A 22914-nucleotide genomic window follows, 5' to 3' on the forward strand; every position below is an offset into this window, starting at 1 on the left:
TCTGAACCATATAGGAGAGTTGTGAGGACACAGCTGTGGTAGAGTCTCAGCTTGGAGTAAGTGCTGTAGGTGGAGGAGCACCATACTTTGCTCATCATGCTAACAGGGAACTCAACAGATGGATAATTTTCCAACTCGTACAAAAAATCCTTTTTTACTAGCATTAAAGGATCTAATCCCATCGCAAAGATCAACTTTCTGAAGGTGTCTTGACCATGCGTCGGCCTCTAAACTGTGAAAATAGTCAGAGATGGTTTTACTATCTTTTTTGCATAACGGCAGCCAAATTGGTTTTTCTGACCACCATTTCACCGTAGCACAAGACCTTCCTCTTCTTATGGTACGTCTGTGTGTGTGTTCTAGCCGCACTGCAGAGTGTGTTCCCTCCATCAGAGCTAGCCGCCTTCATGTCTCTGCTCAGGCGTGATAAAGAACAGCAGCTGAACGAGCTCACCATGATCGTCACTGGGATTCGCCTCTTCAACAAGGACAGCGGGAAAGGAGGAGAGAGCATCGAGGACCTGAGTGCATCTCACCTCGTGTTTTGATAAACGCTCACCATCGTGATTCATTTTATAACAGCAGCTCTGACAGTCATGCAGATTTACGTTAACATGCTCGTTTTGGTACATTAACATTCTGTTAAATAATGAGACGCTCCACGTAAACCGAATGGAAAATCATTGAACGGTTCTCGAAGGTAAGGAGATGTTTATTTAACCTTCACTCATCTTCAGGACAGAAGAGTTTACGATGATGTTTTTTGACGTTCATTAACCGCAAAGGCAGGAATGTGAGTGAGAACAGGAACTCACTTGTTTCCCCACAAGTTCAAAAATGTAAATAGAAATGGATGGAAAGTATGGCGAATTCTTCTGTAAGACATTTATTGATGTAATCGTCAATAAATTGCTGTAGTGTAAGACAGAAGGGAACCATCAGGGCCTTCTCGGCGTTCAGAGAAGCCTAAACGTATCAGCATTTCAAATATTATGTTTAATTTCTTTCATAATTTCATTATAATTATTCCCTCTTAATTCTAATTCGGCCTCATTTTCTATCAAATTTGCTTCAGAAGTGAAAGGGTTACTGTCCTGAAAACATTAAAATCAAGTTCTCCAATGAGATTTTGCTTGTTGTGTCTAGGCTGAGAAGAGTTCAGACCTGCTCACTCATTGGTTAGGACTTCATTGCCGGGACAGAAGGCCATGGCAGTGTATGTTTATGTAGGAAGTGACAGATGAATTAATTAACCAATCAAATTTTGATTTATAGTTGGAGGGACTAAAAATTTATCACCCTCAGCCTTCTCGAAGGCCAACGCGAGCTTAACTGTGAGTCGGCGCAGCAGTGAAGTCACCTTCCAGCCAGTGTAACATTCATCAGTAGTGTTAGCGAATGCTAATAAAGCAGTCAAGCCGGTGCTATCTATCGAGAGCTACAGGCTAACAACCGAGAAACTAAGATTTCTGTCTCCAGACTCTTCTTCCATGCTGCACGCTCGCTACAGTATTTTTCACTCAGACTTAAGTGTAATTTACTTTGTTACTTTTAAAATCAACATCAACAGCTACACACAATGGAGCGACCTGGCAGCCTGCCGCTAATCCCTTACAAATCCTTTGCCCTGTTGCTTTTTTGGTGTGTTTGGTTAAGTTTTGGCTGAGCTCAAGTCCTATGTCTAATAGTAATAGCTCGCCGCTTGTCTAAGAGGAACTCGGTCAGGTTTATGCATTTTTGTTCCACACTGTACATTTATAATTAGGATTTAACTTAATTATTGTAACAAATGTTCAGAAATCCACACATATTGACAGAATACAGGCTTGTAAGAAACTATACATGTTTATAGAGCAAGGTTTTTTTTTAAGTAATCGTGGTAATGTCTTCTGTGTTACATTGTTGATGTGCAATCCTGGTCGTCGTGGCTCTCTCGTGAAGTGCTGGCCATCCTGAACGAAGCTCTTCCTGCTGCCAGCACAGATATAGAGCGTGAACTGGAAGGGATGCAACGTTTGGCTTGGCGCTACACCACTCTGCTGGAGAGACGCTCTGAATCCGACACTGACGCCGAGCTAAACACGGACCTGCTCACACAGGCCCTGTCCAATGTACGCCAACATGAAGCCTTCCTCAAAATCATACTGGTGAGTTACAGAGACATCTAAATGTTCAAGCCAATGATTAGAATAAATGTTATTGGAAAACATTTAAATTTCTGTTATTATTTTGTTCTTATGGCTAACTGTTGCTAATAATCGTTAAGAGTAAAAGTCACGTAACGTAATAAAACGTAGTTCGTTTGTCTCCACCAGGTGGATGTGATCACATGTGCAAAGCAAATGGAGGCTCTTCACATGGACCTCATGTTGAGAATGAAGGTGCTGAAGGCCACAGTTCATGCCAAAACTGCCGTACCAACCTCTGTCAAACTCTTTGCTAGCATCATTTTCAGTCTGATCATTTTAAATCCCTCCCATTAGCCTCATTTCACAGCGTTGGCCAGGCTGTGGGCGGGGCTTCAGGATGAGATGGTCTTGTTGAACATGCTCCGGAGCATGGCGCTCAGCCTGAGGCCGTTCCTCTCGGCTCAGTCGCAACTTCTCGAGAACGTTCAGTTGGATCAGATGCTCCGCGGTGAAACCGTCAAATCTGACGCAGAGAGAGCTGCTGAGAGCTCAGTTACATTCTGACATCACGAGCTTTTTATTCATTACAGAACAGCATCTTGTCAGTGGGCAGCTTGTTATGTCCAAGAAGTGTAGCGTAAACTCCTCTGGCCTGAAGACGTCGGAAAAAACTTGAGCATTACAGCTTTAAGTCTTTGAGTGAGTGCATTTCATTTCTACATTATCACTCATCATGTGTAGTGTGTAGCGTGGCGCTCATTTTCTCTTTTTCAGAGGAGCGGCTTGATCCAGAGGAGATGAAATCGTCCGAGTGGATTCTGCCCGAGACCACGGCGAACTTTGAGCAGCTCTTCCTGCAGTATAGGGTGTGTGTGAATACAGTCTTATCGAGAAGAACAGCCTCTTGCTCCCAGGTTCATAGTGAAGCTTTTCTTTCTCCAGTTTTACACTCTGCTTTTTTTAGAGTCCGAATATTAAAGAGCGTTCGTACAACTAGACAGTGTTTAGACCACGACGTATTCAGCTCCCCAAAAGAAACAAATTTGTGATGTAAAGTGACACTACAGCATTAAAACACTGAAAGTGAAACATCTCTGGCTGAAGCTCCTCGTTCTTCAGTCATTAATTCGACCTACTTTGTTTCCATATTTGCTTTTGGTGTTCGACGAAATCTTTTTCAGGGAAGGCCTTCCTTATTTCAGCAAGACCGCTTTCTGCACATATTAAAACTGCATGGCTCTGTAGGAAAAGAGTCCAGGTGCTAAACTGGCCTGCTGCAGTCCAGATCTGTCTCCCATGTAAAACAGTTGGCGCATTATGAAGCGCAAAATACGACAATGGAGACTCCGAACTCTTGAGCAACTGAAATTGTACGTCAGGCAAGAATGGGACAACGTTTCTCTTTCAAAACTACAGCAGTTGGTCTCCTCAGTTCCCAAACATTTATAGAGTTTTGTTAAAAGTAGAGGTGATACACAGTGGTAAACACACCCTTGTCCCAACTTTTTTGAAATGTGTTGCTGACATCAAATTCAAAATGAGCATAGATTTTTCAAAAAACTATAAAATTTCTCAGTTTCAGCATTTGATATGTTGTCTTTGTACTATTTTCAATGAAATACACGTTTCCATGATTTCCAAATCGTCATATTCTGTTTTTATTTATGTTTTACAGTGTCCCAACTTTTTTGGAATTAGGGTTGTAATTAAACTGACTTTTAAATATAATTAATAAAGGACACACTTTAAGGCAGATGTCCATATTTCTGAAGCTCAGTCTGCTGTTGTTCCTTTCCAAAGGCAATCCGAACATCGGCATCCTGAAGCACAGGGAGAAATATTACAGCTTCAGCTCCAAGCAGGCCGCGTATCAGTTCGCCTCAAATGCAGACGAGTACATCGAACTGATCGCGGAAAGAGCGAAGAGATCCCCGGAGCTGATCCAGCTGCTCGAGCTTCATCAGCAGTTTGCCAGCGTCACTCCGTACTCTCAGGTATCATGGACGTGTGACTTACTTGCGTCTTCTCCTTCACATCCTTGACCTACTCGCTGATCTCCACCACAAACTCCATTCCCCATGAACGCTCTTAGCCTACAAATATGGCTGATCCAGCACCAACATACTGATCCAACACAATCAGTCGCGGCGTATGAAGACTCCACACACACTCTGCACATTAAAACCGCTCAACTGCAATCGCATCCTTGTCCATCTCATCTGTGAGCCTGAGAGTGACAGGAAAATAATCAACAACAATGCGGTGAGCCAGTGCAAAGCAGCGTTTCTTAGAAAGTTTGTCTTCACAGATGCAGTCAGGTGAGAAATTGTTGGTGAAACCCATCAGCAAAAGTGAGAGCAGCACACAGACGGACACACACCTGCTGAAGAGCAACATCGTCAGATCTTACGAGTGGAACGAGTGGGAGCTGAGACGGAAAGCCATTAAACTTGTAAGCAGCTCCACCTGAAATACACTGGCATGATTAGATTATGCTCAAGCTGTCCTAAAAGCCCCGAAATAAGTTTAACACGTTATTTTGTTGAATGCACTCCAAGGCGAACCTGCACCATAAGGCCATTATTAAAAAATGTTCTGTTTCCGGTCCACCGGCCGGGTGAGTGCCATTTGTGCGGTTGATTTTTTTTTTTTTAACGCTGGTTTTTCGACATTTTTTTCGGGTTCATAAATCTAAAATCGAACTTGACATTTACCCATTCCCAGGGCTTTCCACTAAGGCTCATACTAGCCAGCCATGACAAATAAGGAGATGACAATTCCCAGGCTGTGTGAAATGGTGAGAGTGCTGCAGGGCACGTATTGCAGGCTATGAGGCTCCGATGCTCTGAGCCTGTGTGTGTGAGAGAGAGAGCAGCCCCGCCCCCTCTGCTCCCTGAGTGGAGCTCGTCGCCTTGGTAAAGGTGCTCAGGTGCAGGGCAGAGACACAATATAACAAGCAAAGAGCGCTTTTTCTCAGAGTTCCCTCTCCTCGAACAACAGGGATTTACATGGAAACGAAAGGAGCTATTCACAAAATTCTTTCACATTGAGCGCTAAGGCTCTCATGAACACATTGATGTAATTTTTTTGTCTCTAGTGTAAAAAATGTGGACAATAGAGAGAGTTGAAAACAAGTGATTTTGTAGTAAAAGCGCTGTCAGGATTATAATGGGAGTCAATGGGGCAGTGCACCTGTCCTCTCCTTACTTTCAGGCTTCTCATTCAAAAACTGTAAATCCTATCGCTCAGGTAGACACATTGTGTGAATCAGGACAAGTGTGACTCCCACTTTTGAGAAAATGATGTCTGTAGAGTGAAATTTGTGGCTGAAAACACAGTTTAAATGAGAAAGTTTGAGCTACTTTTTCAAGCTCTCTACACTAACGAGCTCCACTGAAGTGTAACGCCATAGACACCCATTATAAAGCCGGAATTTCTCCAGAATTGATCGGAAGGAAACACAAAATAAACTCCTGTGCACGCAGTTCCCAGGATTAAACGTATTTTCCACAGACCATTTATTTATTCACTTTACTCAAATACAAAGTAAAATGGCAGCAAATCTTCTTTCTTTTCTTGCGTATTGCATCATGAGGCGTTCCTGGCTTGTAAATCTCTTATTTTCGGTGCATGACACATTCACGCAGCTGAGCATGCTATGAATTAACAACGACAACGGTCTGCAGTGGCGGCTACACAATTAAACACTCAGCGAACATTTCTCCATTTGTGTATGAAAATACACTCCAACCACTCAGTTTGGTTTCATTTACAACCAACGGTGTCTTTTGATGCCAGCACGTAATTAAACGAGAGAAGACTGGTTTACCGGAGACAAAATAAGCGTTATCTCTGCTTCTGTTCCCTCCGACGGCCCCGACACACTACTGCCTCCGCCGAGTGTGCGCACACACACCGCATGTTGGGGCCACGGATGAGCTACTCTCCCTTGATCAAAGAAGTCGGCGGGGAATTTGTGGTTATTATCAGTACAAATCACAACTTAAATGAGTGCGGTTCAGTTTGACATTATTGTCAGTCCATTAGATAAACATTTAATTTTATTAAAATCGAAAATTAATATTTAGAGCCTGTGGGCTACAAAAATAATAGTCATTAAAGTAGCCGGCTGGACTTAATTGTGTAGTCGGCTGTATGGCGGCAGCCAGCACTTGTGGAAAGCCCTGCATTTCGCGCAGAATATAGAATTGAATCAGCTCTGCGCATGCGCCGTGTGGCACAAAAAAATGCCAGCCACCATGAAGGAAGTAGATCCAGAGTTTTCAAACATTTGCTTAAGTGTGAAATCGCAAAATGGTATTCTAGCGAACAACAAAATAGTAAAGATTCAGAAAAACAAATCATTCAGTGATCATTTTAATAGTGTAATTTCATCCGAACGAGGCCTAACGGCCGATTTAGAACTACAAAAAGTACGTGTGTCGGACATTTTAAGTACCTTTGTAAAAGTTTTGCAAATGTTGCAGTCAGCATTTAAAATGCTAACTTAAAGTTTTTGTACAAGTTTCAGTTGATTAAACTGTCATATTTTATTAAATGTGTCTGCTTTTATAATACAAAAGTACTAAAAGAAAAAGCAAACACAGCATTGCGATTTCTTATCCATCCATATAAAAAAAAAATCCCTCCCTCCCGACTGAAAATTTTTTTGCTCACCCGGTAGACAGGAAACTGATTTTTTTTTAAAGGATGGCCTCATGATCTACAGTGTCAAATGCAGCAGTTAGGTCTAAAAGTACAAGAACAGCACATTCACCGGAATCACAAGTTAAAAGAATATCGTTAAAAACTCTTAAAAGAGCCGATTCTGTGCTGTGCAGTGATTTAAAACCAGATTGGAAAACCTCAAGAATATTGTGCTCCTCCAGAAAGGACATTAATTGACTGTAGACTGTCTTTTCGAGAAGTTTTGAAAGGAAGGGCAGTTTAGAAATAGGCCTATAATTAGCCAAAACTGCAGAATCTAAACCTGCTTTTTTAATTAAAGGTTGCACTACTGCATGTTTAAAGTTTTTAGGGACTACAGCTGAGGACAAACTGCTGTTAATAACTGCAAGCACAGATGGACCCACAGTAGGAAAAACCTCTTTAAATAATCGAGAGGGGACAGCATCATTAGGAGAGCCTGAGGGCTTTAAATGACCAACAATGTCCTGTAAATCTGACAGAGTCACAGACTCAAACCTATCAAGGACAGCTGAGCAGGGGACAAAGACTGAAGGGTCATATGCAGAAGGTGAGATTAGAGCCTGAGTGCCAGCAACCTTGTCAATAAAAAAGTGAAGAAAGTCTTCACAAACAGCAGGCGAAGCCTCAATACCGACGGTCTGCGGAGCATTAAGAACAGAGTCGACAGTCTTAAACAGAACACGAGGCTTATGACAGTTTGACAGAATAATATCAGAGAAATGTTTAGTTTTAGCAGCTTTCACAGTTGTCTGATAGTTACGCCAGCGCTCTCTTAACATTTAAAAAGACACTTGCAGTTTGTCTCTCTTCCACTTGCGCTCAGCTCTACGGCACTGGCGTCTGACAGCACGAGTAGTGTCATTTAGCCAGGGTTCACATTTAGTTTTAGGCTGCCTAATTTTTAATGGAGCCACAGTGTCCAAAACAATTTGGCAGGAGGAGTGAAACCATGAACTAAGCTCGTCCGTGTCGTTGCATATGGTCCGAAAACACTGCGTCACAGATCTCCAAGTTAAAAACAGGCAAACCATATGATAAAACAAGATCGAGTGTGTGTCCACATTCTCGTGTGGGACCAGAAACAGACTGTACTAGATTAAAAGAGTCAATAAGGTTAAGAAAGTCCTTCACCATTGGCTTATCCGAACAACACACATGAACATTAAAATCCCCAACAATAAGGACACGGTCATACTCGGGAATAATTTCAGCCAGGAAATCAGAAAAGTCACTTATAAAGTCCTGATTGTATTTGGGAGGTCTGTAGCCCACTGCACACAACACTGTGTGAGGGCGAGCCAGTTCAAATAAACTCATCTCAAAGCTGGTAAAAGAGGATGACAGAGACAGTTGCTTACATTTATAATGACTTTTATAAATGGTCGCTATTCCTCCTCCTCAGCCCGAGGTCCGTGGGGAGTTAAAATAGCAGCAATCCCCAGATAAAAGTTCTGTGAGGGCGCTGGACTCACCAACAGCTAGCCACGTCTCAGTCACACAGAGAAAATCCAGTCCCCGGGAAGTAAGCAAACCCTTCAGGATGAAAGTTTTGTTGGCTAGCGACCTAGCATTGACGAGCCCAAACTTGGCAGAAATCGGCAGATCCACGGTAGTAACCGTCCGGGGGGCCCGACGCAAAGGCCGTAGGTTGCACAAATTCACTCCACGCCAGCGAGCGGTGAATTTCTTTCAGTCCTTCTGTGCACTTCTCTTCATCTTTTTGTAACTGTCGTCATGTCGTCATGGAGGATTTGTAAAAAAAAGAAAAAGAAGACAAGTGCCTGGGAAATAAACTGAGTCATGGGTATACAGTTTGTTGATTTTTATTTAGTAAAGTCTGTTAGTTATTATCCATTATTTTATTAGGTGGCAAAATGTCAGTAAATTCAATGTAACAGCAATTCTGAAGAGTTACTCTGGTTAGTCAGTTTTGACTCTTAACTGATCAGAAACCTCTCCAAGGGTGAGGAACATTTTGGCAGAGTAAATTTACTGTTTCTCACAATAGAGTTGATTATAACTCTGAACTGAGTAAAATGGCACAAGAGTTAATGTTAAGACACTCTGAGTCAAATAGCACCACAAAGAGTAAAATATTAACACTAAATTGAGCAGAATTGACTCTAGAAAAACAGCTCTACCAAAAGAGTAACTTTTACTCTTTTTAGAGAGGGACCAAATGTTATCTGACGCAGAGTAAAATTTTCTTCAATTTGAGTAAATTTTACTCAGGCAAATTTCCTGTGTTGTCTCACTGAAATGAAGTACAAGTCAGTTAGATAATCTACCTAAGATGGATGAATTTATAAAGTTCTTTCTCTCACTCCTTTTGAATTTTAATCTGATTTCTATGTTTTAGACCAGTCTGTAAACGATTATCTTTAAGGTTAAATGGTTATTGAACTGCACCTATTTAATCCTATTATTACAACAGGTTAACTCTTTTGTTCCCTCTAGGAGCAATTCACCAATATCACAGTTCTAAGCACAACCAAATGAACCTTATTTGTACCCAAAATCATAACAGAGGAATGAAGTAAACTTGTTAACGAATGGAAAACATCATATACTTCAGAAAAAGTGATAATGGGCGGAGACTTTAACATAGCCCCTGGTTCATGGTTAGATCGAATACCTCACAGGAATCCACAACCTGTTTACAGCCACATTATACTGAATTTATGAACAACGAATGTAATTGATTTTTGGAGGTCGTCAAACCCAACTTGTATTCAATATACATGGTTTAATGCTGCAGGAAACGGTCAGTGTTCGAGACTAGATTACTGGCTTATCTCTTGTGAGCTGTATAATGATATTTTAGATTGTGAAATTTCAGCCTCTCCGCTCACAGACCATTGTACGATTAGTCTAAACCTATTCACGTCTAAGCAACATAAGATCCTTCCTAATATCTGGAAATTTAATCACGACTTATTACAGAACGGTGAATTTTATGATCAGGTGAAGTCTCTTATTTTGGAGGTTGAAGAGTTAGACATGTCTGATAGGAGTAAATGGGAATGGTTTAAGTTCAAGGTCAAACAAATAGCAATTGGCATGGGTAAAAAAACTTTCATGGATAAGGAGACAAGAACAAAAGGATCTGATTGATAAAATTAATACATTAGTAAATAACACACAACTATCCTTAGAAAACATTTCAGAATTACAGTCACTGCAGTCTCAACTAGACGAAATGTACACAATAAAGGCAAATGGAGCTTCCACTCGATCAAGAGCTGGATGGATCGAACAGGGTGAAAAAAGTTCATCGTATTTCTTCGGACTTGAAAAACAAAGACAAGCTAAGAAAAAAATGAGTAAGCTTATGACCAATGATAATATAATAGAAGATCAGAAATGAGTACAGGATGGAATTTGGCTCTTTTATTGGAACTTAAATTTAATAAATCAGAATGTGACGTCTTATTTTATCCCATCAATGATGACATCAAAAAACTGGATGAAACAAACATACACTTGATGAGGAATGAACTATAACAGAAATTGAAATTGCATTAAAACAAATGAAAAATGGTAAATCACCAGGAATCGATGGGTTAACATCTGAATTTTTAAAATACTTTTGGGCAGATATTAAAAAAATATATATATTATATAGAGCATTTTTAGAATGCATTCACAAAGGATGTTTATCCCCGACAATGAAGACAGGCTTAATAACCTTGCTACCAAAACCCAAAAAAGACTTCTTGTTGCCAGACAATTGGAGACCTATAACCTTACTATGCAATGATTATAAATTACTTGCCTTAGTATCTGCTAACCGTCTAAAGCGTGGACTTGTAAAACTTGTAGACGAATATCAATCAGCCTTCATGAAGGGAAGATATATTCAAAACCACGTCCGACTGATTCTGGATATGATTGATTACCAATCAATTATTCAATTTAAGATTTTACGTGGAATCAGACAAGGCTGCCCAATTTCACCAAAATTATTTATTTAATGTACACAAATGTGAGCGTACTTAACCTTGTGAAATAATAGAACCATTACTATTAATAGGAAGACTTTATTTCAACAAGAATGGAATGATAAAGTTTTAGATATTACTGATCTAAAGGATGAAAATGGACATTTAATGCAATTTAATTCATTTGTAGAAAAGTTTCATTTAAAATGTGTCTATAGAGAATTTAATCAAATTTGTAGAGCTATTCCACCTCCCTTAAGGTTCACGATAAAAAATACCCTTGAATATTCCAAGGTGTCGGTCAAACTGCCTGAATTGAAAATTGGTGAAATAAAATCTAATAACAAAGGAATTAGAAATGTTTTAAAATGGAAGCTATTCCCTGATTTAAAAAAAATAAAAGTAAGAATAACTGACGATGGAGGAACGCTAACAAATACACACTGTAGTTATCTTAGACGGCCAATTTCACCCACAGTGAAAGAAATTCAGTTTAAAATACTGAACAATATTTATCCAGCTGCTGAAACTCTCAGGAAAAGGTTGAATTTGCTTCTGTCTGAAAATGAGTTCAGCACAGAAACTCCATCACTGGGGGAAACTTTATTCTCCTGTGCTCTTATCTTTTATTCTGCAAAGCTTTGATTGTAATATTTGAATAAAAATCCCAAACTCACAGATAAACCTGGATTTATATGGTTCTATCTGCGGGCCAATCATCATCCAGGCTGAATATGGGATGAACACGACATCGGCAGCCTGAACCGATCATGTACTGGATGTTCTAATGGAGTTTAAATATTGTTCAATGTTTTACAATCAAATCTCAGGGTTTAGAAACAACTTCAGATTTGAAAAAGTGAATGTGGATTTTACATCTTAGAACACAAGCAGAAAAATCAAATTCATTCCAAAAGTGATGTTTTATTTTTATATAGTGTGACCTGAACAGGTTTAAAATGTTGTTCTGTTCTGGCTTTATTACTGTTTATTAGTTATTTAATGAGACGCTGCTTAATATGAAACAAACACAACTTTATAATGCGAAGGTCATGAGATCATTTTCTTTTTAAATTTGATGAGTTTCTTGTCTGACAGTTAATTTTTAACATTTCCTTTTTAATTATTTTAAATTATTCATCTGTTTTAATTTAAATATTAAAATGAGTGTTCTTGTGCAGCTGGATTGTGTTCTAGTGAAACAGACGACTGAGCAACAACGTGGCAACGTGCAGGAATTTTACAGAAAACACTACACACTTTTATTCTGGATCACACAATCTCACTGTAGAACCAGAAACCCAGAACCCAGCGTATAGAGGCTGAGTGAATGTGGTGTGGACTCTGTGGAGGAGCTTCATCGTGTCAGAGACGCTGTAGAAGGACAGAGTTCCTGCACTGTGATCCACATACACTCCTATTCTGGAGGGTGATGGAACTCTGAGATCAGTCTTAATGCTGTTGTGATAGAAAGAGAGAGAAGAAGAAGAAAAACACCACAGACTCCAGGACTGATTGTTGAGTCCAAACAGATACTCATCACCCTGTCCTTTCCTGCTGATGTCTTTATATGAGACTGATATGAACACATCATCACCGCTCCGCTCCACCTCCCAGTAACAGCGTCCACACACACTCTCCTTACACAACACCTGAGGCCAGGAATCAAATCTCTCTGGATGATCAGAGTAACGCTGCTCTCTCCCACTGCCTCTCACCGCTCTGTTCTTCTCAGACAGAATGAGGTCACGATGTACTGTGTTGGGATCCAGAGTCAGATAACAGAAATCTAAAATAAAAGAGAAAAAACAAACTGAACAATGTGAACATGAATATCCGCGCTGGGGGCGTGGTCACGAAAACAGCAGTTCGGTTGCAGTGAAAACTTCTCTCTGTAGAACCCTGTCACTCCCCCCTCCCCCCACTCTGGGCTCAAGAACACAACAAAAGGACAATAATATCGTTTTTCGCAATAATTTCTGACACAATATATCATCCAACAAAATTTGTCATCGTGACAGGCCTAGAAGTGTGTGTGTGTGTGTGTGTGTGTGTGTGTGTGTGTGTGTGTGTTAGATGTACATTTCAGAAACTCTTCTCTGCTCTGTGGTTCTGGTTCTGAAATGATCTGAACTGCTGCAGCTGTGGAGAGAAAAATAGAAACATGAGTTTGTGTAAAAGATGGAAAGAGTTTAAAGTGATCCAGTCAGTTTATTCATTTTAAATCAGTGTTTTAGTTCAAAGTGTCGGGTGAATAAAGTGTCTGCAGAAAAGAAAGCAGGAGCATCGCTAAGAAATAACATCACTGTGTTTCTCCAGCAGGAACAGCTCCTCTTACCATGTGGAGGGATTTTGTTGAATTCCTCCTCACAGAATTCCTCGAGTCTCTTTTTCAGATCTGAGAGAGAATTCCTCACTCCATCAAATGAGAGATGTTGATGGACAGTGACGCTGGATGTGTGAAATGATGGTCTGTTCAATGGAGGAGAGTGACGTCCAGAAGCTAAAACCTACAGAAAGCAAATGAAATGTAAAACCCACTTGTGATGTCAGACAGGGACATTTATTGTTCCCTTAATGAGAGGTGTTTTAGAGAGTGTGTGAGGAACAGCTGGCTCTGTAGATCAGACAGTGAGTGTTACCTGGAGGAAATGGATGTGATCGTGTGTGTGTGAAAGCTGCTCCAGCTCAGTGACTCTCCTCTGAAGATCAGCAATCTCCTGCTCCAGTTGCTCCAGGAGTCGTTCAGCTCGACTCAGTTCAGCCTTCTCCTGATCTCTGATCAGCTCCGTCACCTCCCAGCGCTTTTTCTCCATGGAGCTGATCAGCTCAGTAAAGATCCTCTCACTGTCCTCCACTGCTGTCTGTGCACTGAGCTGTTAGGAGACACACACACACACACACACACACACACACACACACACACACACAAGATTTAAAGCTCATCTATCATTCCCTCTCTTACTGGGACTGTAAATGACTCGTTGTCCATGTTGTGTGTGTTTCTAGGAGCAGCTCTGTCTCTGCTCACTGCTCACCTTTATAGAGTTCACAGTCTGTTTCAGCTCCTGCACCTTCTTCTGCTTCTCCTGGATTCTCTGCTGGGATTTCATCTGCTCCTCCTTTAACTCACTCTGAGGACAAATAAAATACATTCAGCTTTTTATACAGTACGAGCGAACTGGTTCCATATTAATGTCAGTTCAAAGTACATTCATGTTTCACTCTGAAGGTTATGTACTGTGTGTGTGTGTGTGTGTGTGTGTGTGTGTGTGTGTGTGTGTGTGTGTGTGCATAGGCGCCAACTTCATGTCAACATTGGGGGGTCAGAATTATGTTCTTGCACCGTGACGTCATGACGTCGGCAGTGTATGTAGTTGAATATCAAAGACTCAGTTCTAAGTCATTTTCATTCATTACTATTCACCGTTGCAAGTGGGAAGCGCCCATTTTAACGATAACTTATTATGATGCATTAAAAAAATCTCACGACTTTAAACATTGTATGAAACACAATTTATTCAATAAACAAATTTAGTTTAATGCAATTTTCTTTGAGATGAATTCGGCAGACAACTGACAAGAATAGTGCAAAAAAAACCCGTGCACCATACTCCATAAAAAGGCTTAAGCGCGTTAAACTTATATATCCGCATCGGCTTTAACACAGACTTCAGTGTCCAAATTCTGCGCAACATGATCACCTTCATTGCTGGTGGCTGCCGGCCTATTGGTTTGGATAATCCACTTGTCCATTTTGCTTCATTTCTATGTTCACTGTTCAGTGAAAATGGCTGCGGGAGGCCACACAGAACTTTTCGCCTCAGTAGTGCTGCCTTGGTTGCTACGCAAAGAAATATTTTATTTATGTTTTTTTTTTTTGCCTGGGCCGCGTAGGCCTAGTGCTACGAAGTGTAAATTTTGCGGAGTGCAACCTGTCAATCACTCACTGCCAACCATTGGAATATTGCAAGCGGAAAAGGGGGCGGGTCATGTCCGATCATAACATTTTAGGTGACGTTTCTATAGATTACTTATTTTGCATTCAAAGCTAGGCTATTATTTGTTTAGTTGGTTTCAATCGTCAGTTAACATGAATTCATCTGTACTGTTTACTACTTTTTCACGTTTCATTATTGGGGTGTTTTTGCCCCCCCAACTTTATCTTTGGGGGGTCAAAAAGGTCCGTGCCCCCCGCAGATGGCGCCAGTGTGTGTGTGTGTGAGAGAGAGAGAGAGAGAGAGAGAGAGAGAGAGAGAGAGAAATGTTCACTAACTGATCTGGGCTGGGTTTCCTGAAAGCCTCTTAAGGCCAAGAGAGTTTTAAATGACCTCTTAAGATCCATCATCAAGCTAACGTGGTTTTCCCGAACAACATCGTAGCACAAGCCGTCCTTTAGTTTGCTCGGAATTTACGAGAGACCCGGAGCACTCGTTCAAAACAAAGAGCGACTCGCTCGCTGCCGAATCCACAGAATGCGCATGCGGCTCTGAGGGACTCTCACAGTCAGCGGGGGAAACTGGGGTTGAATCTGCTGGTGGTGTTCAATTAGTTTTCTTCTACATTGCAAATACATCGAGTTAATTATCAGAGGTGGACAGTAACGAAGTACATTTACTTGAGTTCTGTACTGAAGTACACTTTTTGAGTATCTGTACTTTACTTGAGTATTTTTGTGGAAACTTATGACTTTAACTTCACTCCATTTGAAAGACAAATATCGTACTTTTTACTCCACTACATTTCTATCAAGGTCCTCGTTACTCGTTACTATGAAGCAGCTTTGAAAGTGGATGTTTTTTTCTTTTCTTTTCTTTTCTAAAACATGATTGGTTTTTCCGCAGGTGACACTGAGACAGTCTATCAGTAATCACTCGGGTCACGTCACGTCCATAGACTGGATAAAATCAAGATCAGTGATTTCTCCGCAGCATTATTTAACATGATCAGTTGATGGCAGAATGGAAGGAGGCGGTTCTTCTGGGGAATGCACACACCCACGGTTCTATAGCTAGAACCCATGGTTCAGTTTTCTGAAAGGAATAAAGAGTCATTTTGCTTTAAATATTTGCTTTGTTTGCCTAAAACGGAGCACATCACAGCCTACAAAAACTCACCATCCGACCTACGGAAGCATATTGAGGGATATAAATGTTTTATTCCAAGAGAAAGCTTGCAGTGAAGTTGTCTGTGCTTTAGAGCTCGCGATAACGTTGAAATAGCTACACAGTCTGATTAGTCAAATGGCTTTCTGTGGATTTGCCCGCCAAGTTGCCATCGCCTTGTCCACGGCTAATGTTTACACATAGCTAGTTAACTTGGACACTGTTAGTTATGTCCAATATGATTGCCTTCAGGGACGCGAACTACAAAGACGCTCTTCGTCCTGTTGCTCTTTAGACTCCTTCTTACGAGTGAGTTCGGGAAAAGCGTGTACAGAGACAACGTTCATTCCTTAAGACAGTCTCTCAACTCTCTCTTTTGGTCTGAAGGGCAACGTTATCAGCAACGCCACCCCGAACCAGATTACGACCATCACTGAAGATAAATTTAACACTCTGTTCACCAGAACACAGACAATTTTAATCAGCTTTTACAGAATCCTTCTGATTGATACACACCAGGGCTTTACATTAGCACCCACCCACCCGCCAAATGCGGGTAAAATTCGGCTTTGGCGGGTAATAACTTTAGTCTCACTAGCCACTTTGGTCGGTGGTTTATTCTGTGGTATGACAATATATTTTAATTGTAGTTTTCTCTGAAGGCATCTGATATAATAAACACATTGCAATGTAATATTACGCGCCTACAACTCCCATGAGCACCTGCATAAACATTCTGACACAACATGTTAGAATTGTTTAGAATGTCTCAGATAAAATCAAATCAATGATATGGTAACCTGCGGTTAATGAACGAAGCAATAAAGTTGCTGATGACTGACAAGCGCAGTATGTGGCAGCATATAGCTGGAGTTTCAAACCCTGCTGCTCAGGGAAAAAGGGGCAGAGATGCGCAGGGCCGGAGCCGCTTTTTAAAATCACTGAGGTCTGTGATGCGCAAAGCGCACGCCGAAAAATGTTCGCCATATTTAAATGAGGGGGTGAATTACACGCCACACAAGAGATCTATTCCTGAAATTACTCTTAATGGTGTTTGAACTGAATATCATCAGTTTTGAAAAAAAAAAATCATGTATGTGGCAAGAGTAAGAATAATTTAAGCTTGTTTAATGGTTTGATCTGGCCCAAGCAATGAGGACAAAAGATACCCTAACCATGTAGCCTATGGAACTAAGATACATTAACAATCTGGCATCCGTTACACACACAAAAAAAAAATTCTGGGAAAAAAAAAATCAGTATACACCACCATGTTTTAGGCAAAGTTACCCAAGGCAAACATAAGTTGAAACTTTCCACTCTATTGCTTTGGCTTATCGAATGATTTATTTTTAAAATCACAAACAAGGCAGGCTACAACCAGAGGCGATTCTAGAGTCTGTTGTGGCCCCAAGCAAAAATTTCCAGGGGGCCCTTCTGACCAGTGTCCATCACCAATATGTTATAAATAATCTGACACCAACGAAAAATGTATGAAACCAAAGTTTTTTAAATTCCAAATGTGAAAATACAATGGTAAAGAACAATAAAAACAATAAAAAAACAAAATAAATAAGCCCTCTGGCCCCGACTCTCGGGGGCCCCCTGGGCCATGGTGCCCCAAACAGTTGCCTGCCTTGCCTGTTCACAAGCTGCGCGTCTGGCTACAACTGCGCTGCTTCGAAAATGTAAATTGAACAGCTTGATGAAAGTGCGCTGATGGTTCCCATGAAAACCCCGTGTCTCCTGCACTGTGTTCCTCTGCCGAGTCACGCACTCATTCGCGTTTGTGTTCTTGGTCTCAGAGCCGTGCACACCAAACACACACAGAAGACAGAATCAACATTTAACATAATTATCAATGCACTTTTTACGGAGACATTTTTATGTTATTCTTTATTTTTTATCCAGTTGAATATTTAACGTACAAATGTATTTTCAGCTCTTAAAAATGACCGAGATCCAGACCACGGGGGCCTCATAGCTGGCTCCGGCCATGAAGATGAACAAGATGCTAATAGGAAGATAAGACAGTTCAATGACAAATGGAAGTTTGGGTGAGATTGGCTAGTTCATAGCAAAACCAAAAATACCCTGTACTGCGAAGACTGTAGAAAGTCTGGCAAAGACAGGCACCAGTAATTTTAAACTTGAAACTGTAAAGGACCACGAAAAGTCAAATGCACACATCGGTACTATAACATCAAAACAGGTGAAGACGGCTGGTTCACTACAGGACAGCATTGCTTTCAGTCCCTGGCTGTCATGAAGTCGGCTGAGCTGGAGAGGATGGAGCTGCTGTTTAGAAACGTTCACGCGATTGGAAAGAAGTTGATCTCGCCCCAGCTATCAACTTATGGCCTGCTGGAAGCCTCAGGTCACGAAGACCATTTTTCATGGACCATTCAGACTCATCTGATGATGAATGTAATGAGGACATTTAATGTCTCTCTCTACACATATTCACACACACACTAATAGATAATACATAATATACATAATAATACTTGATAATACACATAATACTTGCATATCAAAACATCAAATGTTTTTCAGTGATAAATGTTTTGAATTGGACTTTTAATATTAGTATCAGTTCAGTTGTACTGAATGTTATTTTTCATATTATACGATATTTCATATTGTAAGGGGCTTGAATTTGAGTTCAATAAACAGAATACTCTGTTTATATTTTTGTCTCAACTGGTTGCATGTTTTCATATAGGGAGCGACCTTAACAGCACTGAGTATTGAGTGCTACTGTAGAGATACATTATACGCTGCCATTCATAATTAAATCTAGATCTTCCGAACTTTAATGCATCATGGTGAAGAAAAAACTGCAATTTCCTGGCAACCAAACTGTGGCTAGTGAAAAGGCTGAATGGCTAGTGACTCGGGAAAACCACTAGCCACAGTGGCCGGTGAGCAAAAAAGTTAATGTAAAGCCCTGATACACAGATTGAAATTAAAGTTCAAATCATATCACTGACTAAAGCACCTGTTTCTAGATGGGAAACTATAATTAAGATGATTTAATTCTGGAAAAATTTCTAGTTCTCACCTGTTTCTCAGCTCTTTCTGCTGCAACTGAAACAGCGTCATGGTCTTTATGTTTCTCCAACATGCACAAAGAGCAAATACATATTTGATCAGTACGACAGTAGATCTCAATCAGCTTGTTATGTTCAGAGCAGATCTTCTCTTGGAGTTTTGCTGAGGCTTCAATTAATGTGTGTTTTCTCAAAGCAGGAACTTCAAGATGAGGTTTCAGATGAATTTCACAAAATGAAGTCAAACACATCAGACAGGACTTGACGGCTTTGTGTTTTCTCCCGGTGCAGAAATCACACTCCACATCTCCAGGTCCAGCGTAACAGTGAGCAGGAGAAGCAGCTTGGACTTTAGTCTTCTTCAGTTTCTCCACCACTTCATCCAGCATGTTGTTTCTGCGTAGAACAGGCCTTGTCGTGAAAGTGTCTCTGCACTGAGGACAGCTGTAGACGCCCTTCTGATCCTCCTGATCCCAGCGGCCATTAATACACACCTTACAGAAACTGTGACCACAGGAGATAGCCACCGGATCCTTCAGGAGATCCAGACACACTGGACACATGAACTGGTCCTGAGCTACTGAAATACTGGCCTCGGCCATTTTCCTGAACTCACACTGAGAGAGAGAGAGAGAGAGAGAGAGAGAGATCAGTTTTGTTTTCTCTGAAATGAGGAGTTACTTCCTGGTTCTGTGTGTGAAAGAGCAATAGAGGAAGAGGAGGAGCACAAACACAGAGAGATCATGAACACTCCTCTATTAACCATTTCATCTCCCTTCAGTGCAGAAATATAACCCATGTAGCTGCACTGATTAGGATTAATTTCATGAAATACTCACAGAATGGATCTTAATTTTCTGGACTTTTCCACCTACTGACACCTCAAGCACAACTTTCAGCCTTGTTGATAAATTACAATTGTTTCACTTGAACAGCTTTTTCCTCGTGACATCTTTAAACTGATCTTCATCCCTAAAGAATGTTGGAGCCATTTTAAAAGTGAGGAGGACGCAGCTGTCAGGAAGGAAAACCGTATTTTATTGATTTTGCATTGTTTATTGCGAATAGAAATCACAAAAGTGGATCTTTTTTTCTACAAAATCTCCATTTCACTCAGTATGAGCGCTCCAGGCTTAACAAGAGCCTGAACTCTTGATGACCTGCTGTTTGTGGAAACTAATCCACTTTGTGTTGGGTCACATCCCACCACCTCATCGCAGATTAGTTTCCTGGAGCAGCATGCCTCATCCTGTTTTATTCCGGACATCATAATTTATCAAGAACATTATTCTGGGTCGATGAAGAATTGTTTCTCATGAACAGGTTGTTGAGATGGAAATGAAGTTGGTTGATGAATATGTTTGAGATCAGAGATCCTGAGTCGCCTAAATCAGTCATTAGATGTGTCTTTGAGAAGTAGGAGAACACTGGAGAACCAGGAGGAAACCCACACTGACACAGGTCATTTTAACATTGTTAACAGACTGAAATGAATGTGCTGAAAGGCAGAAGAAAGAAATCTGCTAGTAGTGTTAACACAAGACGAGCTCACGATATCAAAAAATCGGAAATTATAAAAGAATATAAAGAAGGTGGCGTACAAGCAATTGACTTTGAATGTTTAAATGCTGTCTTAAAAATAAAATGGTTAAAATCTTTTCTGCTAGGTAGAAATAATATTTCGTTTTGTCTTTCCAGAGGTTTATTTGAAAAAAAGGGAGGTATTGAGTTTGTCCTTAAATGTGATTTTAAAATAGAAAAACTACCAGTCAAGTTGGCATCCTTTCACAAGCAGGTTCTGTTATGCTGGAAACTTATGTACAACCACAACTTTACACCACACCAAACACCGATTTGGAATAATAGATATGTTCTGTGTAATGGAAAATCTCTCTTTTTGCAACACTGGATGGATAAAGGTATTTGGTTAATATCTCACCTTATGGATAATCAGGGCAACTGGCTGTTATATGAAAACTTCTGCTCCATTCATAATATTACCTGCAAAAAAGCTGAATTTAATAAAATATGCAAAGCAATTCCTCAACCAGTCAAACAACTTGTACAAAACATTGATCCTGAGAGTTTGCCTCCTCCTAACCTTCCAATACTCTACATCATGGAACAAGACTTTCTTAACAAAGAGATTCCAAACAAAATCCTACATAATCATTTGAATAATAATCTGTACCCAATACGTTCAAATAGAAATTCCATCTTTCAGAAGTTCTCTGAAGTAGAGGTTAAAAAATGGAGGACCCATTATCTCTAGCCGCTTTATCCTTCTACAGGGTCGCAGGAAAGCTGGAGCCTATCCCAGCTGACTACGGGCGAAAGGCGGGGTACACCCTGGACAAGTCGCCAGGTCATCACAGGGCTGACACATAGACACAGACAACCATTCACACTCACATTCACACCTACGGTCCATTTAGAGTTACCAGTTAACCTAACCTGCATGTCTTTGGACTGTGGGGGAAACCGGAGCACCCGGAGGAAACCCACGCGGACACGGGGAGAACATGCAAACTCCGCACAGAAAGGCCCTCGCCGGCCCCAGGGCTCGAACCCAGGACCTTCTTGCTGTGAGGCGACAGCGCTAACCACTACACCAGCGTGCCGCCCAATGGAGGACCCAATATCTAAAATTTCCTGTAAGTCCAAAGGTGAAGGAAGCGCATGTTAAGATTTTGAATGAGATTTATCCATCCAGTGGAATGCTAAGAGTGAGGTTCAATATTGACAGTATTGATAACAACTGTATTTTCTGTGAATCAGATATTGAAACTACGGACCGTCTTTTCTTTCAATGTATTTACACAAAAACATTTTGGGAGGACTTTTTGGACTGGCTTTCTTCTAAAATCCAGCTACAGGACACACTTACCCTGGACAACATAACATTTGTTATAGAGGGCGCATGCGCACGCTGCGACCGGCAGAAAGTGATAGCTCGGCTCAGCTTGTTTGTTTGTTTGTCTGATTTATTGTCTAAACGTGAGTCCTGTTGTTTACCAACGTGAAACTGGATAGTACCGAAAGTGTTTTGTGCTGACGATTGAAGAGACATGGATCTACTCCGCACCGTTCTGCTGCTTCTGCTGGCATTTTTCGGTTACCTGGATACCAGCTCTACCGCCCAATCAGGCTGCGATACAGCAGAAACGAACTTCTGCAACTCAATTGGAGGACTACTGGCGTGTCTGACGTCACGTTACAACTATCATCAAAAGACAATCGAACAACGGTAACAGAGGAGCAAAGGAGAAGAGGAGGAAGAGGGGGAAGCGAGGAGGAGTTCGACGTCGGATGAGGAAGTCGCAGCTTAACCGCCTTCGATGATCCTTGGAAATGTTCGATCTCTTAGAAATAAAGCGGACGAACTGCAGGGGAATGTCCGCTTCCTCAAGGATTTTAAAGAGCGCTGTCTGTTGGCGTTTACAGAGACGTGGCTTCATGAAAATGACCCGGACTCTGAGCTGCTGATCAGCGGCTTTGGAACGCCGCACCGCCTGGACCGGAACAGAGAGGTGACGGGGAGAATTCAGGGTGGAGGGAGGGGTGTGTCTGTATGTCAATCAAACATCCTGTTCTGCAGTGACAGTAAGCGAGCGTATCTGTACACCTGATGTTGAGCTCTTAGCTGTGTCACTGCGCCCCTTCTGCTGTCCCTGCCCCGCCACTTTCAGCAACTCTTCACTGCGGCTGCATAGATTCACCCGCAAGCCCCGCCCCCTCCGCCTGCTGTCTCCGATGTTGTGCATAAACTCCAGTGGATCGCTCCTGACGCTCCGGCTTTTGTGCTCGGTGATTTCAATCACGTTTCACTTAAAAAAAAAAACATCGACCTAGGGATAAAATTAGCTCATGTTTTAAGTCGTTCAAATTCTGTAAAGCTGCTTTGCGACAATGCTTATTGTTAAAAGCGCGATACAAATAAACTTGACAGTATTATTCAATTAAAAGACGGACACTG

General features: G+C 41.1%; 2 protein-coding genes and 1 pseudogene across 2 annotated transcripts; 1 reads left to right on the forward strand and 2 right to left on the reverse strand.

Annotated features, from left to right (window-relative positions):
- Nucleotides 1-215: 215 nt before the first annotated feature.
- On the forward strand, nucleotides 216-7034 carry LOC132868609 (cilia- and flagella-associated protein 206-like; annotated as a pseudogene).
- A 3881-nt stretch (nucleotides 7035-10915) lies between these two features.
- On the reverse strand, nucleotides 10916-12983 carry LOC132878869 (tripartite motif-containing protein 16-like; the record flags this gene model as incomplete). The annotated part of the gene is made up of 2 exons (XM_060913691.1): nucleotides 10916-12569; nucleotides 12863-12983. Coding segments are annotated over 2 exons (648 nt in total), but the record flags the coding sequence as incomplete, so codon positions are not given.
- Nucleotides 12984-13283: 300 nt separating this feature from the next.
- On the reverse strand, nucleotides 13284-19814 carry LOC132868616 (E3 ubiquitin/ISG15 ligase TRIM25-like). The gene is made up of 4 exons (XM_060901641.1): nucleotides 18950-19814; nucleotides 13819-13914; nucleotides 13427-13656; nucleotides 13284-13290 (listed from the first exon to the last, which is right to left on the reverse strand). The coding sequence occupies exons 1-4, from the start codon at nucleotides 19538-19540 to the stop codon at nucleotides 13284-13286; spliced, it is 924 nt and encodes a 307-aa protein (XP_060757624.1). The 5' UTR covers nucleotides 19541-19814.
- Between the last annotated feature and the right edge of the window lie 3100 nt (nucleotides 19815-22914).

This window comes from Neoarius graeffei, chromosome 2 (assembly GCF_027579695.1).
Source record: "Neoarius graeffei isolate fNeoGra1 chromosome 2, fNeoGra1.pri, whole genome shotgun sequence".
Classification (NCBI taxonomy): domain Eukaryota; kingdom Metazoa; phylum Chordata; class Actinopteri; order Siluriformes; family Ariidae; genus Neoarius; species Neoarius graeffei.

Excerpts from the sequence above, each read along its gene's own strand:
- LOC132868616 (XM_060901641.1), bottom strand. The coding sequence starts at position 19,540 with ATGGCCGAGGCCAGTATTTCAGTAGCTCAGGACCAGTTCATGTGTCCA. Across the intron at positions 13,915-18,949 it reads CAGAAAGAGCTGAGAAACAG|AGTGAGTTAAAGGAGGAGCA; the intron begins GTGAGAACTAGA and ends ATTTGTCCTCAG. Across the intron at positions 13,657-13,818 it reads AGACTGTGAACTCTATAAAG|CTCAGTGCACAGACAGCAGT; the intron begins GTGAGCAGTGAG and ends GTCTCCTAACAG.